Here is a 21,357-nt window from a genome sequence, read left to right as displayed (position 1 = left end):
AATGCAGTAAGGCAGAAATAGTAAATGCATCCTTTTCAGACCATAATGCAATCAAAATAACATTTAATAAAAAGCCAGGGGAAAATAGACCAAAAAATAATTGGAAACTAAATAATCTTATACTAAAGAATGATTGGGTAAAACAGCAAATCATAGATATAATTAATAACTTCACCCAAGAAAATGACAATAATGAGACATCATACCAAAATGTGTGGGATACAGCCAAAGCAGGAATAAGGGGAAGTTTTATATCTCTACAGGCCTACTTGCATAAAATAGAGAAAGAGAGGGCCAACGAATTGGGCTTACAACTCAAATTGCTAGAAAAGGAACAAATTAAAAACCCCCAGACAAACACAAAACTTGAAATTCAAAAAATAAAAGGTGAGATTAATAAAATTGAAAGTAAAAAAACTATTGAATTAATTAATAAAACTAAGAGTTGGTTTTATGAAAAAATCAACAAAATAGACAAACCCTTAGTAAACCTGATTTAAAAAAGGACAGAGAAAAAGCAAATTGATAGTCTTGAAAATGAAAAAGGTGAACTCACCACTAATGAAGAGGAAATTAGAACAATAGTTAGGAGCTACTTTGCTCAACTTTATGCCAATAAATTCGATAACTTAAATGAAATGGAAGAATACCTTCAAAAATATAGCTTGCCCAGATTAACAGAGGAAGAAGTAAGTAGTCTAAATAGTCCCATCTCAGAAAAAGAAATAGACCAAGCTATTAACCAACTTCCTAAGAAAAAGTCCCCAGGACCAGATGGATTTACAGGTGAATTCTACCAAACATTTAAAGAACAACTAACTCCAATGCTATGTAAACTATTTGAAAAAATAGGGATTGAAGGAGTCCTACCAAATTCCTTTTATGACACAGACATGGTACTGATACCTAAACCAGGTAGATCGAAAACTGAGAAAGAAAACTATAGACCAATTTCCTTAATGAATATTGATGCTAAAATCTTAAATAAGATATTAGCAAATAGACTTCAGAAAATCATCCCCAGGATAATACACTATGACCAAGTGGAATTTATACCAGGAATGCAGGGCTGGTTTAATATTAGGAAAACTATTAGTATAATTGACCATATTAATAATCAAATTAATAAAAACCATATGATCATCTCAATAGATGCAGAAAAGGCATTTGATAAAATCCAACATCCATTCCTACTAAAAACGCTTGAGAGTATAGGAATAAATGGACTATTCCTTAAAATAATAAGGAGCATATATTTAAAACCTTCAATAAACATCATATGTAATGGTGATAAACTAGAACCTTTCCCTGTAAGATCAGGAGTGAAACAAGGTTGCCCACTATCACCATTACTTTTCAATATAGTACTAGAAACTCTAGCCTCGGCAATAAGAGCCGAGAAAGAGATTCAAGGAATTAAGAGTAGGAAATGAAGAAATCAAATTGTCACTTTTCGCAGATGACATGATGGTATACTTAGAGAACCCCAAAGACTCTGCTAAAAAGCTATTAGAAATAATTCAGAATTTTAGCAAAGTCGCAGGATACAAAATAAATCCACATAAATCCTCAGGATTTTTATACATTACCAACACAATCCAACAGCAAGAGATACAAAGAGAAATTCCATTCAAAATAAAAGTCGATAGTATAAAACATTTGGGAATATATCTACCAAAGGAGAGTCAGGAATTATATGAGCAAAATTACAAAACACTTGCCACAAAATAAAGTCAGATTTAAATAATTGGAAAGACATTCAGTGTTCTTGGATAGGCTGAGCAAATATAATAAAGATGACAATACTCCCCAAACTAATCTATTTATTTAGTGCTATACCAATCAGACTCCCAAGAAACTATTTTAATGATCTAGAAAAAATAACAACAAAATTCATATGGAAGAATAAAAGGTCGAGAATTGCAAGGGAACTAATGAAAAAAAAGTCAGAGGAAGGTGGTCTAAGTGTACCTGATTTAAAGCTATATTATAAAGCAACAGTCACCAAAACCATTTGGTATTGGCTAAGAAATAGACTAGTTGATCAGTGGCATAGGTTAGGTTCACAGGGCAAGACAGTGAATAAAAATAGCAATCTAATCTTTGACAAACCCAAAGATCCCAAATTTTGGGATAAGAATTCATTATTTGACAAAAACTGCTGGGAAAACTGGAAATTAGTATGGCAGAAACTAGGCATGGACCCACATTTAACACCACATACTAAGATTAGATCAAAATGGGTCCAAAATTTAGGCATAAAGAATGAAATCATAAATAAATTGGAGGAACATGGGATGGTTTACCTCTCAGACTTGTGGAGGAGGAAGGAGTTTGTGTCCAAGGGAGAACTAGGGAACATTATTGATCACAAAATAGAACATTTTGATTACACCAAATTAAAAAGTTTCTGCACAAACAAAACTAAAGCAAACAAGATTAGAAGGGAAGTAACAAATTGGGAAAAATTTTTTACAGTTAAAGGTTCTGATAAAGGCCTCATCTCCAAAATATACAGAGAATTGACTTTAATTTATAAGAAATCAAGCCATTCTCCAATTGATAAATGGTCAAAGGATATGAACAGACAAATTTCAGATGATGAAATTAAAACTATTTCCACTCATATGAAAGAGTGTTCCAAATCACTATTGATCAGAGAAATGCAAATTAAGACAACTCTGAGGTATCATTACACACTGTCAGATTGGCTAAGATGACAGGAACAAATAACGATGAATGTTGGAGGGGCTGTGGGAAAACTGGGACACTGATGCATTGTTGGTGGAGTTGTGAAAGAATCCAACCATTCTGGAGAGCAATCTGGAATTATGCCCAAAAAGTTATCAAACTGTGCATACCCTTTGACCCAGCCATACTACTACTGGGCTTATACCCCAAGGAACTACTAAAGAAGGGAAAGGGACCTGTATGTGCCAAAATGTTTGTGGCAGCCCTTTTCATAGTGGCTAGAAGCTGGAAGATGAATGGATGTCCATCAATTGGAGAATGGTTGGGTAAACTATGGTATATGAATGTTATGGAATATTATTGTTCTGTAAAATGACCAACAGGAAGAATACAGAGAGGCCTGGAAAAACTTACATCAACTGATGCTGAGTGAAACGAGCAGAACCAGAAGATCATTATACACTTCAACAATGATACTGTACGAGGATGTATGCTGATGGAAGTGGATTTCTTCAACATAGAGAAGAGCTAATCCAATTCCAATTGATTAATGATGGACAGAACCAGCTACATCCAGAAAAGGAACACTGGGAAATGAATGTAAACTGTTATTTTTACCTTCTGAATCCAATTCTTCCTGTGCAACAAAAAATTCGGTTCTACACACATATATTGTATCTAGAATATACGGTAATATATTTAACATATATAAGACTGCTTGCCATCTGGGGGAGGGGGTTGGGGGAGGAAGGGAAAAAATCTGAATAGAAGTAAGTGCAAGGGATAATGTTGTAAAAAATTACCCATGCATATATACTCTCAAAAAATGTTATAATTATAAAATAAAATAAAAATTAAAAAAAAAAAAAAAAAAGGAAAGGGCTCAGCAGCTCTCATGTTAGAGATACTAGTCTTTTCTGAACACCTACACTCCTACCTTGCCTAAGCAGTAGGCAGAATATAGCCCTGGAAACCTGGAAGATTGCAAGATACATTAATGAAGTCTGGCGATAGTTCTTGGTGAAGACTAGCTTTGGAGACATTTCTAGTCACAGATAATAGTAGAAGGACCATTTATTGGATTTTTTTGGGAAGGGGTTAATTGTTGTATAGAATGGTCACCCCTGCAACCTGTGCCATCTTTGAATTAACTGTATGTTGAGATATAGAAGAAATAGAATGCAGTGAAAAAAATAATGGATCAGGAGACCAAGAACTGAATAAATGCAGACATCTGATAATTTTGTTGAAGAGAAAACTGAAATTGGAAGTCAAGTCAGGTTAGAGGCCTGGTCTATTTGTATTTTAACTTTTTTGTCAGTTTTCCTGTTGTCAAAATGAAGTTCAATCCTTTTTTGATATCTGACTAAAATAAGAATCATAAGAAGCATTTCCATATCTCCTACCACATAAGGAAGAAGTTTTTGCTTTCTCTTCAAGAAATTGAGACAGAAATGCAATGACTGTACTACACCCATCTGAAAAGATGATAAAGCTGAGGCCATCTGAAGTCAGCAAACTATTCAGGTCAGCTGGGGACCAGTCAGCAGATTGGTCAGGTAGTCCAGGTTTGTAGATCTTATTCTATCACCCTCCCAAAACTACCCCTTTTCTGAATTTTCATGTTTACTGTCAAGGGATTCATCATTCTCATTTTCACTCCCTCCACATATCCAACCAATTACCAAACCTTGTCATTTATTTTTCCACAACATCCATTAGCTATATCCCCCATTCTCTCTATTCAATTCAATTCTATTCTAATTCTAGAAACAAACATAAAATTCCTCTGTTCAGCTACTTAAAATTCTTTTTTAATTTAAAAAATTAAAGCACAGAAACTTTTTGATTCTTTTTTTTTAGTTACAAATTCTCTTTTGCCTATGAGCTCCTCATTCTAGGGAAAAGATAAGAAAAGAAAAATATTCTAGGAACAAAACACAAATCTATTTTCTAAGTAAGATTGCTTCATATACTATAAGACAACTATTATGTCCCTGCTAAATCTTTTTATCTTTGAGCTAAGTATTCTCATTCTTTTAACTGATTTTCATCTGGCATAAACTTGAGCCTCTTTATCATCTTAGTCCCTCTTCTCTTCTGGAATAATCCTCACCTTATTAATGTCCTTCCCAAAATGTGATCAGTATATACCAGATATGTTTTCTTATACACCCTATTGGAGACCTCCTTCCATATTAGAATCATCAGTTTCTAATGTTAGGTCTAGTCATTTAATCAGTTCTCAAACACCTAACTGTACTCTTGTCTAACTCTTATTTCTCCATTCTTCACAAAACTAGAAATAAAATTAGCTAACATTCTAAGTGATTAAAAATGATGTTACTTATATTTATTTTCATTTGCTTATATGCGACCATATAAAAGCACGTATTACCACTGCTTATAGATTTTTACAATTTAGTAATGATACTCTTCAACAAACCAATGTGACGTCTTTGGCACATTCTAACACAGGAAGATGTTAGTGGAAAATTTTCTGTACATCATTGCTAAAAAAACCATCAGCAATATCTTCTTAGGCCAGTTCTCTGAAATAATAAACTACTTTTTTTTTTTTTACCACAATGGGAGAATTTGGAGAGAACAGACAGGTAAATTACAGAGACAATTTACAAAGTCCAGCTTTGCTCAAATCACAGTTATGTCTTTGAGAATTTCCCTATTCTAGATAATTCAGGAGAGTAGCCCCTTATCAAAACAGGTCTAGCTAGTATCTGAATATCTGAACTCCTTCTTCTTTTTAATTTCCTTATGTTTCTATCTCTAGTTTAAGCTAGAATCAGTCAAGGAATGTTTATCAAGTACCTACTATGTGCCAGGCATTGTGCTAAGTGCTAAGGATACAAAAAAGTAAAAGACAGTCCAGTTCTCAGGAAACTCAAATTTAATGGGGGAGAAAAATGCAAATAACCATGTTAAAACAACATGATACATTGAAATGATAAATTGAAAACAACAACAAAGGAATGTACTAGAATTAAAATGGATTAGGAAAGGCTTTTGGTAGTAGGTAGGATTTTATCAAGGACTTGAAGGAAGCCAGAAAGAGCCAGATCTCTAAGTCACTGCCATGTCAGAGAATGCAAAGCCCTTTTTCTAGTCCTTCAAACATTATTTCTAGGTTCAGAATGAAGTACATTCTAGGAAGATCTAATAAAAGATCCTAATTAATAGTGTCTTTTTAATTAATGAAATTAATTGATTAAACTATGTTTAACTAATTGTGCACCATATAAAGCAGTTAACTACATTTTCTCACTCTAAATTTCTCCTCACAACTAGCTGGTTTATTAGTCCGTACTCAATAATCATGTTTCCTTTCTTTTTAAAGATACACTGAAGCACAATGAATAGAGCGCTGGTCTCTATTCTCTAAAGTCTATTGGTCTTTTCCTCCTATATATGTTATCTTCCCCAATTAAAATATAAGCTTCTTGAGAGTAGAAATTGTAGATTTTCTTTTTCTATACTAATAATAAAAGTGCTTAAAATGAAACTTGGTGGGGCAGCTAGATGGCACAGTGGATAGAGCACCAGCCTTGAATTCAGGAGGACCCAAGTTCAAATCTGGTCTCAGACACTTAATACTTCCTATCTGTGGGACCTGGGCAAGTCACTTAACCCCAGCATGGGGGGGGGGGTGTAAAAAAAAAATGAAACTTGGCACTTTGTAAGAATATAATAAAGGTTTTTTCAAAAGAAATTCCAGGTATTACATAAGTCTACTCCAAAACTTCCTGCCATGGAAATCAACCAAACAGGTTGTGAGAGCAGTACTACATTTTTTTGATATTCTCCTATATCTGACCTAGTCTGATTCATGAAAATTATGTAAGCACGGAATCTTGTTTTTCCCATGTTTCTCATTTTGAAGTAAGAAAACTGCATCTTAAAGTGGAAAATATAGATTGATAGATTTAATATTATATTTAAACTTATTAAAATAAATTCTACATAGGATCACAATCATTGAATACTTAAACCTAGAGATAAAAAGGATCTTAGAGGGTATCTAGTCCAATGTCCTCATTTTACAGATGAAGAAAATGAGGCTCAAATACATTGCCTTAGGCCACAGAAATGGGAATTCACACTGAAGATCCACATTTTTGTTTCATAAAGGAAAGGTTAGCAGTACTCAAGTTAGCAAGTGGTCATCATTGATTACATTATGACTACAGAACTACTTTATAAAAAAAAATGTTCTACATAGAAATTCCCTTAAAGCTTTATTTTGGTATGTAAATCAGTTTTTTGTTGTCTGTTTTACTGAGGATAGCTTCTCGAATTTTTGCCACAATTGTCAAATACTTTTCTTCACTAGGAAATTATACTTTAAAATATTAAACTTTTATTATAGTATCCAAAATTAACCACCCTGACAAACTTTAAAAATCAACAACACTATCCAATATCAATCAATAGGAAACATATATATGTATATATATATATATATATATGTATATATATATATATATATATGTGTGTGTGTGTGTGTGTGTGTGTGTATAAATTTTATATTTATATGTGTACATATATAAATTTTAAAGTTAGAAACAAAATTTCAAATGTTACCTTTCAACATTGTTCTTCCTACTGATCCTCCAAAAGTATTTAAAAGGCCACTTCTTGCACCCAAAGACGCAGTTGCCTCTAATAGTGAACCAGTGATATACTGAGAAATTGAAGTCCTTTGAAAAGTGGCTCGGTATTCACATGAAGTATCTTGAACACATTGTTTCAAGCGTGGGCCAATATTAATATGTCCATGGATTATAAATAAGGCTAGAGCCTTCCTGAAGAAATGGAAAAATGATCCAAAAGTGCGTTCTGTTTCTTCTCCTCTTCTCACAGTGTTGTTGATCTGTGAATAATTCAAATACAGGAAGTATTCATCTACTTTCTTAGAAAAGCAAATTATGTTGCTGACATAATGCCAAGATGACTTATTAAGAAAAATGTACAATAGTTCTAGAGCAAATACTTATGAATATAGCAGTCATGCATTAACATTCTACAGATGCTATTTATCTGGAAAAGTTGTATGTAACTACATGACATAACATTCAAATAACTGTCCTATGAAGTTACATCTAGATGAATATATAAAGAAAGATATATTAATTTCATATATCATGGCATATCCAAAATTCCCTTCTAAATTAAAAAAAGGGAAAATATTCTCTTCTCTTTATCTCCTACATTCTTTGGAATGGGCCAGGTTCAAACCTATTTGTTGCCATATGATATTTTTACCTCTTATTATTCCCTCAACAGGGATCCTTTGAGAATAACACAGAGTTAGAAGGGACACTAGAGTCTTTCTAGTTTAATTCACTTATTTTACAGATGAAGAAACAGACATTCAGTAATCTGTTTCAGATCCCATAGGTAATAATAATTTAAAAAAAACATATCTTCTATCTCTAAATACAATGCTTTTCCAAAATCATCAAATAAATATATAAGCTATAAGGATGAAGGACAAGAAAGGTGCTCTGTATTACTCTTATTTCTATTATTGGTATGACCATCCTCCTAGTTATAAGTTCCTTCTTTTCTATTTTCACAGAAACATTTATTGAATTTTTTGAAGTTAAAAGGGGTCTTCACGTTTCTATAGCAGAAAGCAAAATACTCTCTTGGTAGCCAGAGAGAACCTATGAATCATTGTCATCATTAACTTCTCAAAGTTCAAGCCATCATTCATTTCATAAAGAAAGTGAGGGACAACAGAAAATAAGAGGAATATATGCAAGAAATTCATGTTCAGTGATACTGTTATAATAGCTGAGAATACTTGGCAAGAACTATGACACTTTAGAAAATTGGGCTCAGAAGGTACCACAAAGTAGGCTAATACTTTGGGCCAGCACTATTTTTAAAAGTAAAAGAAAGGATGGGGCGGCAGAGAAATGCAAGCTGATCCTATTCACAATCATTGAGATTATCAGTTGGCCAAAAATAATAGTGCAGTGAGTAGTGCTCTTTTATATTTGAATACCATAAAGTGAAAAAACCCCCCAACAGAATAAATCAGAAATACCAATATTCCACCTCTGGAAATGTATAGATGGTGCTGACCACTAAAATGGGCAAATCATAAACGTGAGTGAAATGGACTGAGTGGTCAATATCTTCTTTAGTCAATACTGTATCACAATAAAACTGGAAACTAATCTCACCAGTTATAAACAAGGGCTTTACAACACTGCTCTCTATCAACAGTATGCTAGCTCCAAGTAATATAACAATGTACTGCCAAACAATACACAAAAAACAACTTCATCTCTAAACCTAGAGTAGTCAAATGAAAACACAAAATCAATTTTTACTTTTCTTTTAATTGAAAACTCCAGAAACGATGCCTAATAATAAATCAGGTAAAAAAATAGTAATATTATTTCACATTGTCTTTGAAAAAGACATGGGCATATTTAGTTTGGAATTTGGAATACCCTTTTAAAAATGCATTCAACTAGCAACTAGATTATGATTTTTTAAAAAAGAGCTATTACCTGTTATATCACATTCTCATATAGTATTTGACATTAAACAATTCCCTAAAAGATTCACTTCATATCACTTCATAACTGCACTATGAGTGGGATTCCCAAAACCAAACCAGATGCCTTTTCAACTAGAAGGGCAATTGCAGCCAGCACTCACAGGCAAAAGGGAGCTCCTGAAGCACAGAATCTGAGTGGAATAGTAAGTCACAGGGTGAAAAGAGAGCCCAAAAGATTGAATGAGGATACCAGAAATCATCCTTTGACATTGCCATAAAATCTCAATGGAAGTTATCTTAAACAGAGTGCTTGCATAGATAACAAGAATGACAGAAAAGTTTTAAATGAGGAGGCTAATAAAACTCTAGCTTCTCTGAAAAACTGGAAAGTGGCAAGAAATGAAAAGACAGGGAGAATCAAGAACATGAAAGAAATCTGCCTTGCATGAGAAATGTTACTTCATCAAAAACTTGAGTAAAAGAGGAGAAAAAGAGAAATGGCAAAGGGTTTCGAATTATAGAGTAGAAGAGAAGAGGAAACCAAAGTGAATGGCTGAGTTGGAGCAGATTACATGACAAAATGGAGGACTAGGCATTTTATCTGATCTTGATGAACTCTTAAACCTCTCCAAAATATAAATTATGCACAAAAAATGAAGTTGTCTCCATGATCTAGGACACTTAGAATCCAAAAGAAAGTTTAAAACAAAATTAACTCATTTCTACCCTGGAGTCACTCAGCACACGTTGCCCCACTGTGCACCAGGCTACTAGTAGCTCACCTAAGGATCCAACACAGGGAGGGGCCTCCTACCCTAGTCTTCCCTCTCCCTGTCTACAATACCATGAAGCTCTAGATCTCAGGCTGTAGTAGATCATTTTATGCTACAAAAGATCTCTGTAGATAAATTGAGTGAAAGGGACAGGAGCTTGAATTAAAATTTGTACATTGGAGATCCCAAATCCAAACAACAGAAATCACCTTGACTTCAGTGGCACTTGTATTGGTAGAGCAATGAACCAATGAATCAGATCCCTGAGGAACAAACAGAGTGAGAGAACAATATGTATGGGAGGCTATGCAGCACCTCACCAAGCTTAAGGAAAAAGCCTGGAGTGACTTCTGTCCCATCTCCACCACCACCCCCAGCAGTGATCTGTGGCACAAAAGAGGAAACCTAAGGCTGACAAAGTGGAAATTTACAGTGTGAAAGAAGATTGAGATGCTTTGAGTTCCAGGCCATTATCAGATGGGAAGCAATCAAAAAGTGAGCAATAAGGAAAATAAAAGGGGGAAAAGATGGAAATTACTAAAGATCTCAGAAAAAGGAAAACTCAGCATTCAAACATAATAACTAAAAATATAGTAGAAGTAAAATGGTCTTCAGATCTATAAACTAATTCAGGTATTTATGCAAAAGCATTTCAAAATGAAGGAAAATGACCCACCATTTGATGAAACAGAAAATTTTGTAAATTTGAGAACAACATGGAACCACAACATGCTGATTCCGCGTTCCTGAGTGGCTTTAAAAGAGAAATCGATATTGTGAAAGCAGAATTTATGGTCAGCACACAAAAACAATGTAATCTGCAGTGTCAAATCCTACCAAAGAAACAAAAGAGAGAGCAAAGTGAATGGTTTCTAATTTTTTTTTTTTACAATAAAGTATTTCATAAGAACCTCTGCTGAGCAGATAGGGGAGAAAGAAATGGTGGGAGCCTGAAAAGAAAAAAAAGTTTTGGGATTTTTGATGTGTTAGAAATTGCTTCTACATGTACAATCAGGGGAAAGGCTAAGGATTGTTTGTTATGGTAATAAGTGAAGGAAGGATTCTGGGAAGATGGAGTAGGTCAGTGAACTTCAAGCTCTCCAGAATTCCCCCACAATAGAATAAATTTGTGCCTCAGGGAGAACATTAACTGGTGAAAAATCAAGAAAATCTGGGGCAGAACAGGGATTCTCTAGGTACAACCTAAGAAGATCTGAAGGAAGAACCCCATATAAAAAGCAAATACCTCCACAGAAATACTGTGGGGAGCCCTGGGGGGATAGCTGGGTGGGATGGAGCCTCAACAGAAAGGAAAGAAATTTTCACCTCCTGGACAATGTTAGGAGTTGGTGGTCTGAGTTGGGGAAGATTGAGGGAACCTCATCTGATCAGGAATACCAGGCCCAGCTGTGCTGCAGAGCTTCATCCCTGGGTGAGAAGGAACCAGAACACAGGGAGTACAGAAGTATTGGGGCAGACACTTATGGCTGCTGGCACTTGCTGGAGGATAGAGCTCTTGGTCTGAGGTTCCACGTCAGAGGGGAGAGTTCAAGTGAAACTAGAGGCACCATCTCCCCTTACCCCATCTTTAAGAAGGGCTTACATTAATACTTCTTATAAAAAAATAGCAAAGAAGAAAGAATTCAACCATAGAAACTAATGGGAACAGGGAAAACCAGGGTTGATCTTTAGAGGACACTCAAGTAAAAAGAGCTTCTACCTCAAAGAGTAATGTGAAATGATTCTCTGCTCAGAAATAATTTATAGAAGAATGCAAAGAAAAATTAAAAATCAAATGAGAGACACTGAGGAAAATTTAACAAAAAAAAAATCCAAGAAAAACAAGATTATGAAAAAAAGGAGATATAGAGTCTCAAAGATGAAAATAATTTTTTGAAAATCAAAATTGGGCAAGGGGAAGCCAGTGAAGCTATGAGAGACCAAGAAATAACAAAACAGATTATAAAGAATCAAGAAATAGAACAGATTGTGAAACATAAGAAAAATGACAGATCTGAAAGAAAAAAAAGTCAAGAAGAGAAAATATAAGAATAATTGGATTGCCTGAAAGTTGTGACCAGAATTGACAGAATAATGCAAGAAGTCATCCAAGAAAATTGTCCTGGAATGGTAGAACTTTAGAAGAGAGTAGAAATAGAAAAAAATCCACTGATCACCACTTCAAACAGATTCTTTGTGGGAAACACATAGAAACATTAAAACAATTCAAATACTCTGGAGCTACGATTAGAATTGTACAGGACTTTACAGTAGCCACAATAAAAGACTATAGGTTTTGGAATCATATCCACTTACAATCAAGAAGTAGGCCCGTGGCCAAAAATATCACATCCAGCAAAATTATCTATAATATTGAATGAGAAAAAAATGAACATTCAATGAAATTGCAGGTTTTCAGCAATTTCTATCAACCAAATCTGAACATAATAGAAAATTTAACATATAAGAGTCAATAACAAAGACCAATTTCAAGGAACTAAACATGAACAAATTTGTTTGGTTTTTTATATGGTTACTGATTATCATCTGTTTAAGATTGACATCAACAATACAATAGATCAAAAGAAATATTGGGGCAGAGTTAAGGTAACAATTGTAATTATGTTATACAAATGAGGTGCAGAAGAATAGACACAGAGGCATTAGATGGAGGGGGAGAGGGCTCATAATTCTGAAAACCCATTCACATCAAGAATGAGCTAAATAGGCAACACTACATATATACTATGAAGGCTACAGCACCTTCCAAAATCTATAATGAAATAAGGGGGAAACATAGGGTGAGGGAATAAGACAAAGGAGGGGTCTATGGGTAGGAAGTTAAGTAACAGCAAGACAAGAAAGAAAATCAAAGCAAAGAGTCCGCAGGCATAGGAAAGATATGTATATATGTAGGGGGTGGGGTGTATTGTGTATGTATACGTATGTATATATAAATAGCCTGCTTGGGAGGGAGGGAATAAAAGGGGGAGAAAAGAATAAAGTAAAAAAGGTGTGCAGCAGAGAACTAAAGAACAATTTACAAAGAAATAAAGATGGACACTCATGAATATAATTTCTTCTACTAATATATATATATATACTTTCTTGAACTGGTAATTTGTTATATATTTTGAATATTTCCTGATATGCTTCTGGGCACATGACAATGTTCTTTTTTGTTTTATTTTTTTTTTTGTAAAAAAAATAAAAAAATATATCAAAAGAAATAATAAAAAATATGGTAATAAGTAGATAGTTTATATGATATTACAAGCAAATTTGTAGCAGTACCAATCAACACTCGCATAACTTACCTTTATGTATACATTTTACAAAACCAAGTTTCTTAGTGATTTTAATTTTTTGTTCCTGTCTCCTCCAATCTTCTCTAACAAACTGCCCTCATCATTCCATTCTGCTATCTCCCATTTGGTCCCTCAACTTCAATCTCTGCCTATATACTAATCTATAAACATACCAAAAGTCTCCAATGATTCTTAAAAGACCTTACTTGACTGTATCATCTATAACTAGGGTCAAATATCTCTTCTCCCCTTCTCAGTTAAATTCTGTGAAAAAAGTCATCTAAATTTGGTATTTCTACTTCTTCTCTTACTCTCTTCTAAACTGTCTACTATGACTTCTAATCTCATCATTCAAATGAAACTTGTTTTTCTCATTCTTCACCCTTCTTGACTTTTGCAGTATTTGACACTTTGAGCATCTTTGCTAATACTCTCCCCTCTCTGGGTTTTCATAAACCTGCCTTATTTTGGTTCTCATCCCCATCTATCTGATCATTACCTCTTAAGGAGCTTTGCTAGTTCTTTATCCATGCAATGCCCACACTGTGTCCTCCCTAAACTCTGCCCTAGGTTCCTTACTCTTTTCTCTATATACTTTTTTTTATTTTTTTATTTCATTGCCTACCATAGGTTCAATTATAATTTCTAAGCAGATGACTCCTAGATGTATATATTTAGCCTTTGTCTTTCTCCAGAGCTTTAATTCTGCTTCACCAACTGCTTCTGTTGAACATTTCTAACTACATATCCCATCAACCCACTTTTCTTACATATTTTCTTATTTCTATAAATGGAACCACTATCATTTTATTTTTTTAAAGTACTTTTTCTCAGTTACATGTCAAGACAATTTTTAGCATTCATTTTTATAAGATTTTGAGTTCCAAATTTTTCTCCCTCCTTTTTCTCCTCTTCCAAAAATCATAAGCAATTTGATATAAGTTATATATGTGCTAACATGAAGAACATATTTTCCTATTAGTCATGATTGTGAAATAAGAAACACATCAAGAGAAAGCAAAAAACACAAAAATTGAAAAAAGTAAAAATGTTTCAATCTATATTTAGAATTCATCTTTTTTTTTTTAATCTGGATGAGAACAGCATTTTCCTTCACGAGGCTTTTATTTTTGTCTTGGATTATTGTATTGCAGAGAAGAGTTTAGTCATTTATAGTTGATCACACAACGTTGCTGATACTATAGACATTGTTTTCCTGGTTCTGATCACTTTACTTTGTATCACTTCATACAAGTCTTTCCAAGTTTTTCTGTAATCTATCTGTTTACCATTTCTTACTGTACAATAATATTTTATTACATTCATATACCAGTTTGTTTAGCTATTACTCAGTTAACAGACATTCCCTGAATTTTCAAAATGTAATCACTATGAAAAGGATTTCTAGAAATATTTTTGCAAATGAAGGTCATTTCCTTCTTTATGATCTCTTTGGGATACAGATTTAGTAATGGTATTGCTGGATCAAAGGGTATGCACAATTTGGTTGCCCTTTGGGTACAATTCTAAATTGCTCTCCAGAACTATTGGATCAGTTCAAAATTTCAACAGTAAATTAGTGTCCCAATTTTTCCACATCCTCTCTCAACATTTATTATTTTCTTTCTTTCTTTCTTTCTTTCTTTCTTTCTTTCTTTCTTTCTTTCTTTCTTTCTTTCTTTCTTTCTTTCTTTCTTTCTTTCTTTCTTTCTTTCTTCCTTCCTTCCTTCCTTCCTTCCTTCCTTCCTTCCTTCCTTCCTTCCTTCCTTCCTTTCTTTCTTTCTTTCTTTCTTTCTTTCTTTCTTTCTTTTTTTTTTTGTCATATTAGGCAATCTCAAGCCAATTGGCCAATCAGCCAGTGTACATCTTACAAGTATAAGGTGATACCTCAATCAAAAGTGATTAGAACACTTCTTCAAACAGATAGCTTTGATTTTTTTCATATAGAAACTATCCATTCATATTCTTTGACCATTTATCCATTAGGGAATAACTTGTAATCTTATAAATTTGACTCAGTTCTTTATATATTCAAGAAATTAGGCCTTTAACCCAAACAGCTAACTCCCTGACAAATTCTTTAATTGCAGAAAAACTTCAAAATGTCCAAAGTGTATGTCCTTCCACATTGTCCCCATGCACCATCAGTCCCAAACAGGCTTGGTAATGGTTCAACAACATAAAAACTTCATACAATATAGAAACACATTATCCCCTCAATCAATCCTCCCCACCCTTTCCCCATATATACAATTTTCTAGATCTATATCAGTCCTTAAAATTGTTTCCTTATTTTCAAAAAAGGAATAGATATGAACGGTGGAACAGATGATCTCTAAAATCTCTTAAGCTTCATTAATAAGCTTTTATTATTCTATCATAATAGAACAGTATGATTCTATTATGTTTGCAAAAGGACAATGAAAAATAGGCTCCATGAGAACTGGGGTATTTTAGTTGCTACCTTCTACTTCACATAATAGTCTATGTAGCTATCAGAAAAGGAAAGAGTAGTTACTTTTTGTTTGGGAGGAGGTCCTAAAAAGCTTTACTGAGATAATAAAAAACTTCAAAGTAGAATCTAATTTAGAAATTTAAAGGTTTTGAAAAATATGAAGCAAAGTAAATAAAATTGCTAAGATACATTCCAAAAGAAGGTATTCCAGAAATTAGATTTTGTTATTTACAAAGTATATTCTGTTGTCTACAAAGAACTAAAATTTTTCTTGGCTATCATAACAAAGACACTTGTTGACAGAAACAGGCGTCAGTATTTGGGGGTAGCGTGATTATATATAGAATGATTTTATTAATGTCTATTTTGTAAAAACAGACGAGCATTTCCCTCGTCTCCAAAAACTCTGGTTTCACATAACAATTTAAAATACTGTCATCCTTTGCTTTGTAAAAGCAGAGAAATGATGTATAATTTATACTTTATACATGCTTATAAAAGGTGTTATGAAGAATATTATTCTCCATAATTAAATGGCATCGTAACAATAGTATACACATAAGCTACAGCTGAAGCCATTATCATTGCTTATAGATTATTTTCAGGGATCCTTTCATATATAAGAAGTGGTCTGTGATTTCACAGTATAAAGAACTTCTAAATGAGAAAACTCCCTTTATGAGTGCAAGTCAGCCCTTACTCCGCTCTCTAATACTATTTCCTTCTTTGTAAAAGCTGCCGCAAACTCCTAAATTAGGAACCTGTTTTATGCTGAGGAACAATAAGGGATGAAAATTAAATTATCACATAAAAAATAAATCTACTTTTTAGAATCATAAATTTAAAGCTGAAGATATCTCTGAATTCATTTTGAGGTCCAGAGAAGTTAAGTACATCATACTTAAAATGTTTTATCATGGAATTTGCATACAAGGCCTTTGTATTCCTAATGTTCATATTTCCTGTAGTAGAATATAACAATGTATTACAAAAGCAACATTTATTCAGCCATTTTTTAAAATAATGGGCACCCACTTTGTTTCCAGGTTTTTTTTTGCTACCAAAAAATTATGCTCACTCATACAAAAACACAGACACACACATATGCTTATCTACTTTGAAATTAAGAAGAAAAACATAAAGCCCTACTTTAAAAATTATAACAAATGATTAAAAATCAAAATGTTTGCCACATTATGGTCATTTAAGGAGATAAAGAGAATAAGAGAAAGAAACAATAAAATAAGGTCACATTTAAATAAATAAGAAGACAGCAAGAATAGGGAGAAGAATGTTCATGGGATTTGATAGGTTTTTGAGGTGCAGTGGAAAATTCTTCATAAATCTTTCTGGTTCATTTAGGCTGTGGTCTAGCTAAATTATCACTTTTTACCATGGTACTTTAAATTTCTTTCATCAATCAATGAACCAAAAATATTTACTGAACTGAAACTGGTGTCATGAAGACTTCAATTACTAATTAAGTACTTCCTAGTTGTGTGACCAAGGATAAGTCATTGGACTTTTCTGAATGTGTTTCCTCTTTTGTAAAATTAAAATAGTACCTACTTCACAAAACTTTTATTAGGCTTAACTATAAGTATAGAGTGATTTTCAAAACTTTATAGAGTTACACAAATTTTAGTTATTAGAATGTATTATTTTCTGAGTATCCAACATTTCTTTAGTTGTAGAGATGCAACATACAAACATGAAAACATAATGAGTAATGCAACGAAGTAACAGTGTGCAAATGAGTAGCTTAGATTTCAAAAGTACACTACTCATTCAATGCTTCCCACTATAGGAGATTTCCATTGTGACAACAAGCACCCTCATTATACTTCCAGGGCAGAAAGAAGTACTTATGGTCACTCACAGACCACAGCAGAAGCCAGAAGAGTGGTGACTACACTTGTCCTTAGATCATACTATCTTGGAACAACTGAAAACTTATAGACTCTCAGAACTAGCTGAGAGCAGCAGCTAGAAAACCTGAAGCAGCATCCCCTCCACCCTGAGAGCAAAGTCCAATTTTAACATAAAATTCAAAGTCAAGAAATAGCCTGGAGAAACAAATAATAAAAGACAACCTGATTATTAAAAAACTACTATGGTGAGAGGGAAGATCAAGAAATAAACTTAGAAGATAATGAAATCAAAACAGCTACATAAAGAAATGCAAAGAAAAATACAAATAGGTCTCATGTCCAAAAAGAATTCCTAGAAGAGTTCATAAAGGCCAAATAAAAGGAAGATGGAGTCAATATGGTGGAGCAAAGGCAAAGACTTAGCTGAGCTCTCTCCCAAACCCCTCCAAATACCTTTAAATAATGACTCTAAACAATTTTTAGAGCAGCAGAATCCACAAAAGTGAGTGAAACAATTTTTCACCCCAATGTTGCTGGGAAAGGTCTGTTGCACCAAGGTGAGAGGAAAGCATAGTTCAGCGCACACTGTGTCAGCACAGACTGGGCCCCCGCATATTAGGAGTAGGCTTCAGGAAGACTGAATCAATGGCAGCAGTAGTGGTTTATAGACCTTTAAGCCTAGTCATGATCAAAGAAAGAATCTAGATAACATCTTTCAAGAAATTATCAAGGTCAAGGCAATTCCAATAGACTTGTGAAGGAAACTGCCATCTTTATCCAGAAAGAGAACTGTGAAGACTGAATATGGATCAAAGGATAATATTCTTACCTTTTGTGGGTTGTTTTTTGTTTGTTTTTTCCTTCTCATTTTTTCCTCTTTGATCTGATTTTTTTTTTTTTTGCTCAGCATGACAAATATGCAAATATATCTATATTTAACCTATATTAGATTGTTTGCTGTCTTGGGAGGGGGGAAGGGAAAAGGGTGAAAAATTTGGAATGCAAGGATTTGCAAAGGTAAATCCTGAAAGCTATTTTTGCATATGTTTGGAAAAAAAATACCATTAAAAATTTTTTTAGGAAAAAAACTCATCAAGGAAAACTGTCCTGATATTCTAGAACAAAGGACAAAAGAGAAAGAATCCATCAATCACCTCCTGAAAGATTTCCCAAAATGAAAACTCCCAGAAATATTATAACCAAATTCCTGAGCTTCCAGAGAGATGCATAAAGATAAGGGATTGTAGAAGAATTAATTATGCTTTAGCTGCAAAAAAATACTGCAAGCAGCAAAAAAAAAAAATTCAACTATATGGCTCCATAGTCAGGATAACTGAAGATAAGCAGCATCTGAATTAAAGTACTTAGAATATGATATCCCAGAGGGAAAAAAGAGCTAGTATTATAACCAAGAATCACTTACCCAGTAAAACTAAATATAATCCTTCAGGAGAATAAAATGGATATTTAGTGAAACTGGGGACCTTCAAGCATTACCGATAAAAAGACCAGAACTGAATAGAAAATGCGACTTTCATGAGCAGAACCAGGAGACCACTATACACTTCAACAACGATACTGTATGAGGATGTATTCTGATTGAAGTGGAAATCTTCAACATAAAGAAGATCCAACTCACTTCCAGCTGATCAATGATGGACAGAAACAGCTACACCTGGAGAAGGAACACTGGGAAGTGAATGTAAACTGTTGGCACTACTGTCTTTCTACCCAGGTTACTTATACCTTCAGAATCCAATTCTTACCGTGCAACAAGAAATTTGGTTTTACACACATATATTGTATCTAAGTTAAACTGTAACACATTAAATATGTATGAGATTGCCTGTCATCTAGGGGAAGGAGCAGAGGGAGGGAGGGGAAAATTTGGAAAAATAAATACAAGGGATAATGTTGCTAAAAAAATTACCCATGTATATGTACTGTCAAAAATTTATAATTATAAAATTAATTTTAAAAATAGTATAGACAAAAAAAAGAATTAAATGAGGGGAAGTTAAAAAATGCGACTTTCAAATACAAGATTCAAGAGAAGTATAATAAGGTAAACATGAAAGAGAAATTATAAGGGATTTGATACAGTTAAACAGTTTATATTCCCTCAAGGGACAATTATAACTCCTAAAAACTTTTAGGGCAGTCAGAAGGATACATAGACAGAAAGCAGAAATGTGACTTGATTATGATGGGATGATCTAAAAAAAATGAAGAAGATAGAAAAAGGGATGCACTGGGAGAAGGAAGAGAGATGTAGAATGGAATAAATTATTTCACAAAAAAAGAAGCCTGAAAGAGCTTTTACAAGGGAGGGGAAGTTGCATAGGGGCAGCTGTTAGATTCTTATCAAGTGCTAATGGGATAATGAGATATTAGGTTCTTACTAAGTGCTAAATTGGTACTTAACAATTCTCTAGGGGAGGAGTTTTACCCCTGTGAACTCCTGGGGAGGCTCTTACATGTTTAGAAGGAGCAAGTTCATTGGTTGAAGTATTTTTCCCAGAAGCCCCTGAGTTATTCCACCCCCATTCTCTGGGAGGATAAAAGAAGACACCATTGAGCAAGGGGAGAGTCTTTTCTGGGCCAAAGTTGGGGCGGCTCTCTGGAGGAAGAAGAGTCTACTCTAGGCCAGAGAGCGATCTGCTCTCTACAGGAAGAAGAGTCTGGCCAGGAGACTGAGTTGAGACAGCAGATCTCCTCCCAGAAAGCGATCCGCAGTTTCTGGAGATGCCAGAACTTTACAGGCAGCAATGTTTGATATTTATCAGAATTGTCACACAGAGGAAAGAGTATACACATTCAATTAGATTTAAAATTTTATCTGAATCTAAAGGGAAGCTTAGGGAAGGAGATAAAAGAAATAGGGGCTGACAGAAGGGTAAATTAGGGGAAGGAGTGGTCAGAAGCAGAAAATTTGTGAGAAGGTAAAGGATAAAAGAAAAGAGAGTAAGATAAATGTAGTGGTTGTGGGGAAAAAGCAGAACTGAGGTAAACAGTACACATAATTGTGAATGTGAAGGTATGAATTCACCCATATAATAAAAACCAACAACAAAGTAGGTTAAAAAACCGAATCTTACAATATATTACTTATATAAAAACACAATTAGAACAGAGAGATGCATAGAGTAAAGATAAGGGATTGTAGAAAAATTAATTATACTTTAGCTGAAGTTTTTAAAAAAAGCAAGGATAGCAATCATGATATCAGATAAAGCAAAAGCAAATATAGATCTAATTAAAAGAGATGAGCAGGAAACTACATTTTGCTAAAAAGTACCATAGAGAAATGAAGTAATATCAATACTAAACAAATATGCACCAAATGGGATGACATCCAAATTTTTAAAAGAAAAGCAAAATGAGTTACAAGAGGAAATAAACAACGAAACTATACTAGTGGAACATCTCAACTTTCCCCTCTAAGAAATAGATAACTTTAACTAAAAATTAAAAAAGTTAAGATGAACTGAATTTTAGAAAAGTTAGATATGATAGCACTCTAGAAAAATCTAAATGGAAACAGAAATATACCTTTTTCTTAGTGGCATGACACCTACACAAAAACTGAACATGTATTAGGGAATAAATACAAAACAAAACAAAAAAACAAATGCAGAAGAATAGAAATATTAAATGCATCTTTTCTGGGTCACAATACAATAAAGTTATATTCAATAAAGAATCTTAGTTATTTTCTTGTTAAATG

The 21,357-nt window shown here is 33.7% G+C and overlaps 1 protein-coding gene across 7 annotated transcripts in view; it reads right to left on the bottom strand.

Moving 5' to 3' along the window:
* PLCE1 (phospholipase C epsilon 1) overlaps positions 1–21,357 on the bottom strand; it is a 337,489-nt gene that overhangs the window by 210,137 nt on the left and 105,995 nt on the right. For all 7 annotated transcript variants that reach the window (XM_074295914.1, XM_074295919.1, XM_074295918.1 and 4 more), the window contains exon 3: positions 7,291–7,579. In XM_074295914.1, coding sequence (XP_074152015.1) covers positions 7,291–7,579 — 289 coding nt within the window. The remainder of the gene's footprint in view (positions 1–7,290; positions 7,580–21,357) is intronic.

This window comes from Sminthopsis crassicaudata, chromosome 2 (assembly GCF_048593235.1).
Source record: "Sminthopsis crassicaudata isolate SCR6 chromosome 2, ASM4859323v1, whole genome shotgun sequence".
Taxonomy (NCBI): Eukaryota; Metazoa; Chordata; class Mammalia; order Dasyuromorphia; family Dasyuridae; genus Sminthopsis; species Sminthopsis crassicaudata.
Note: the sequence above shows the minus strand (reverse complement) of the source record. Positions and strands in the feature narration are given on the sequence as shown.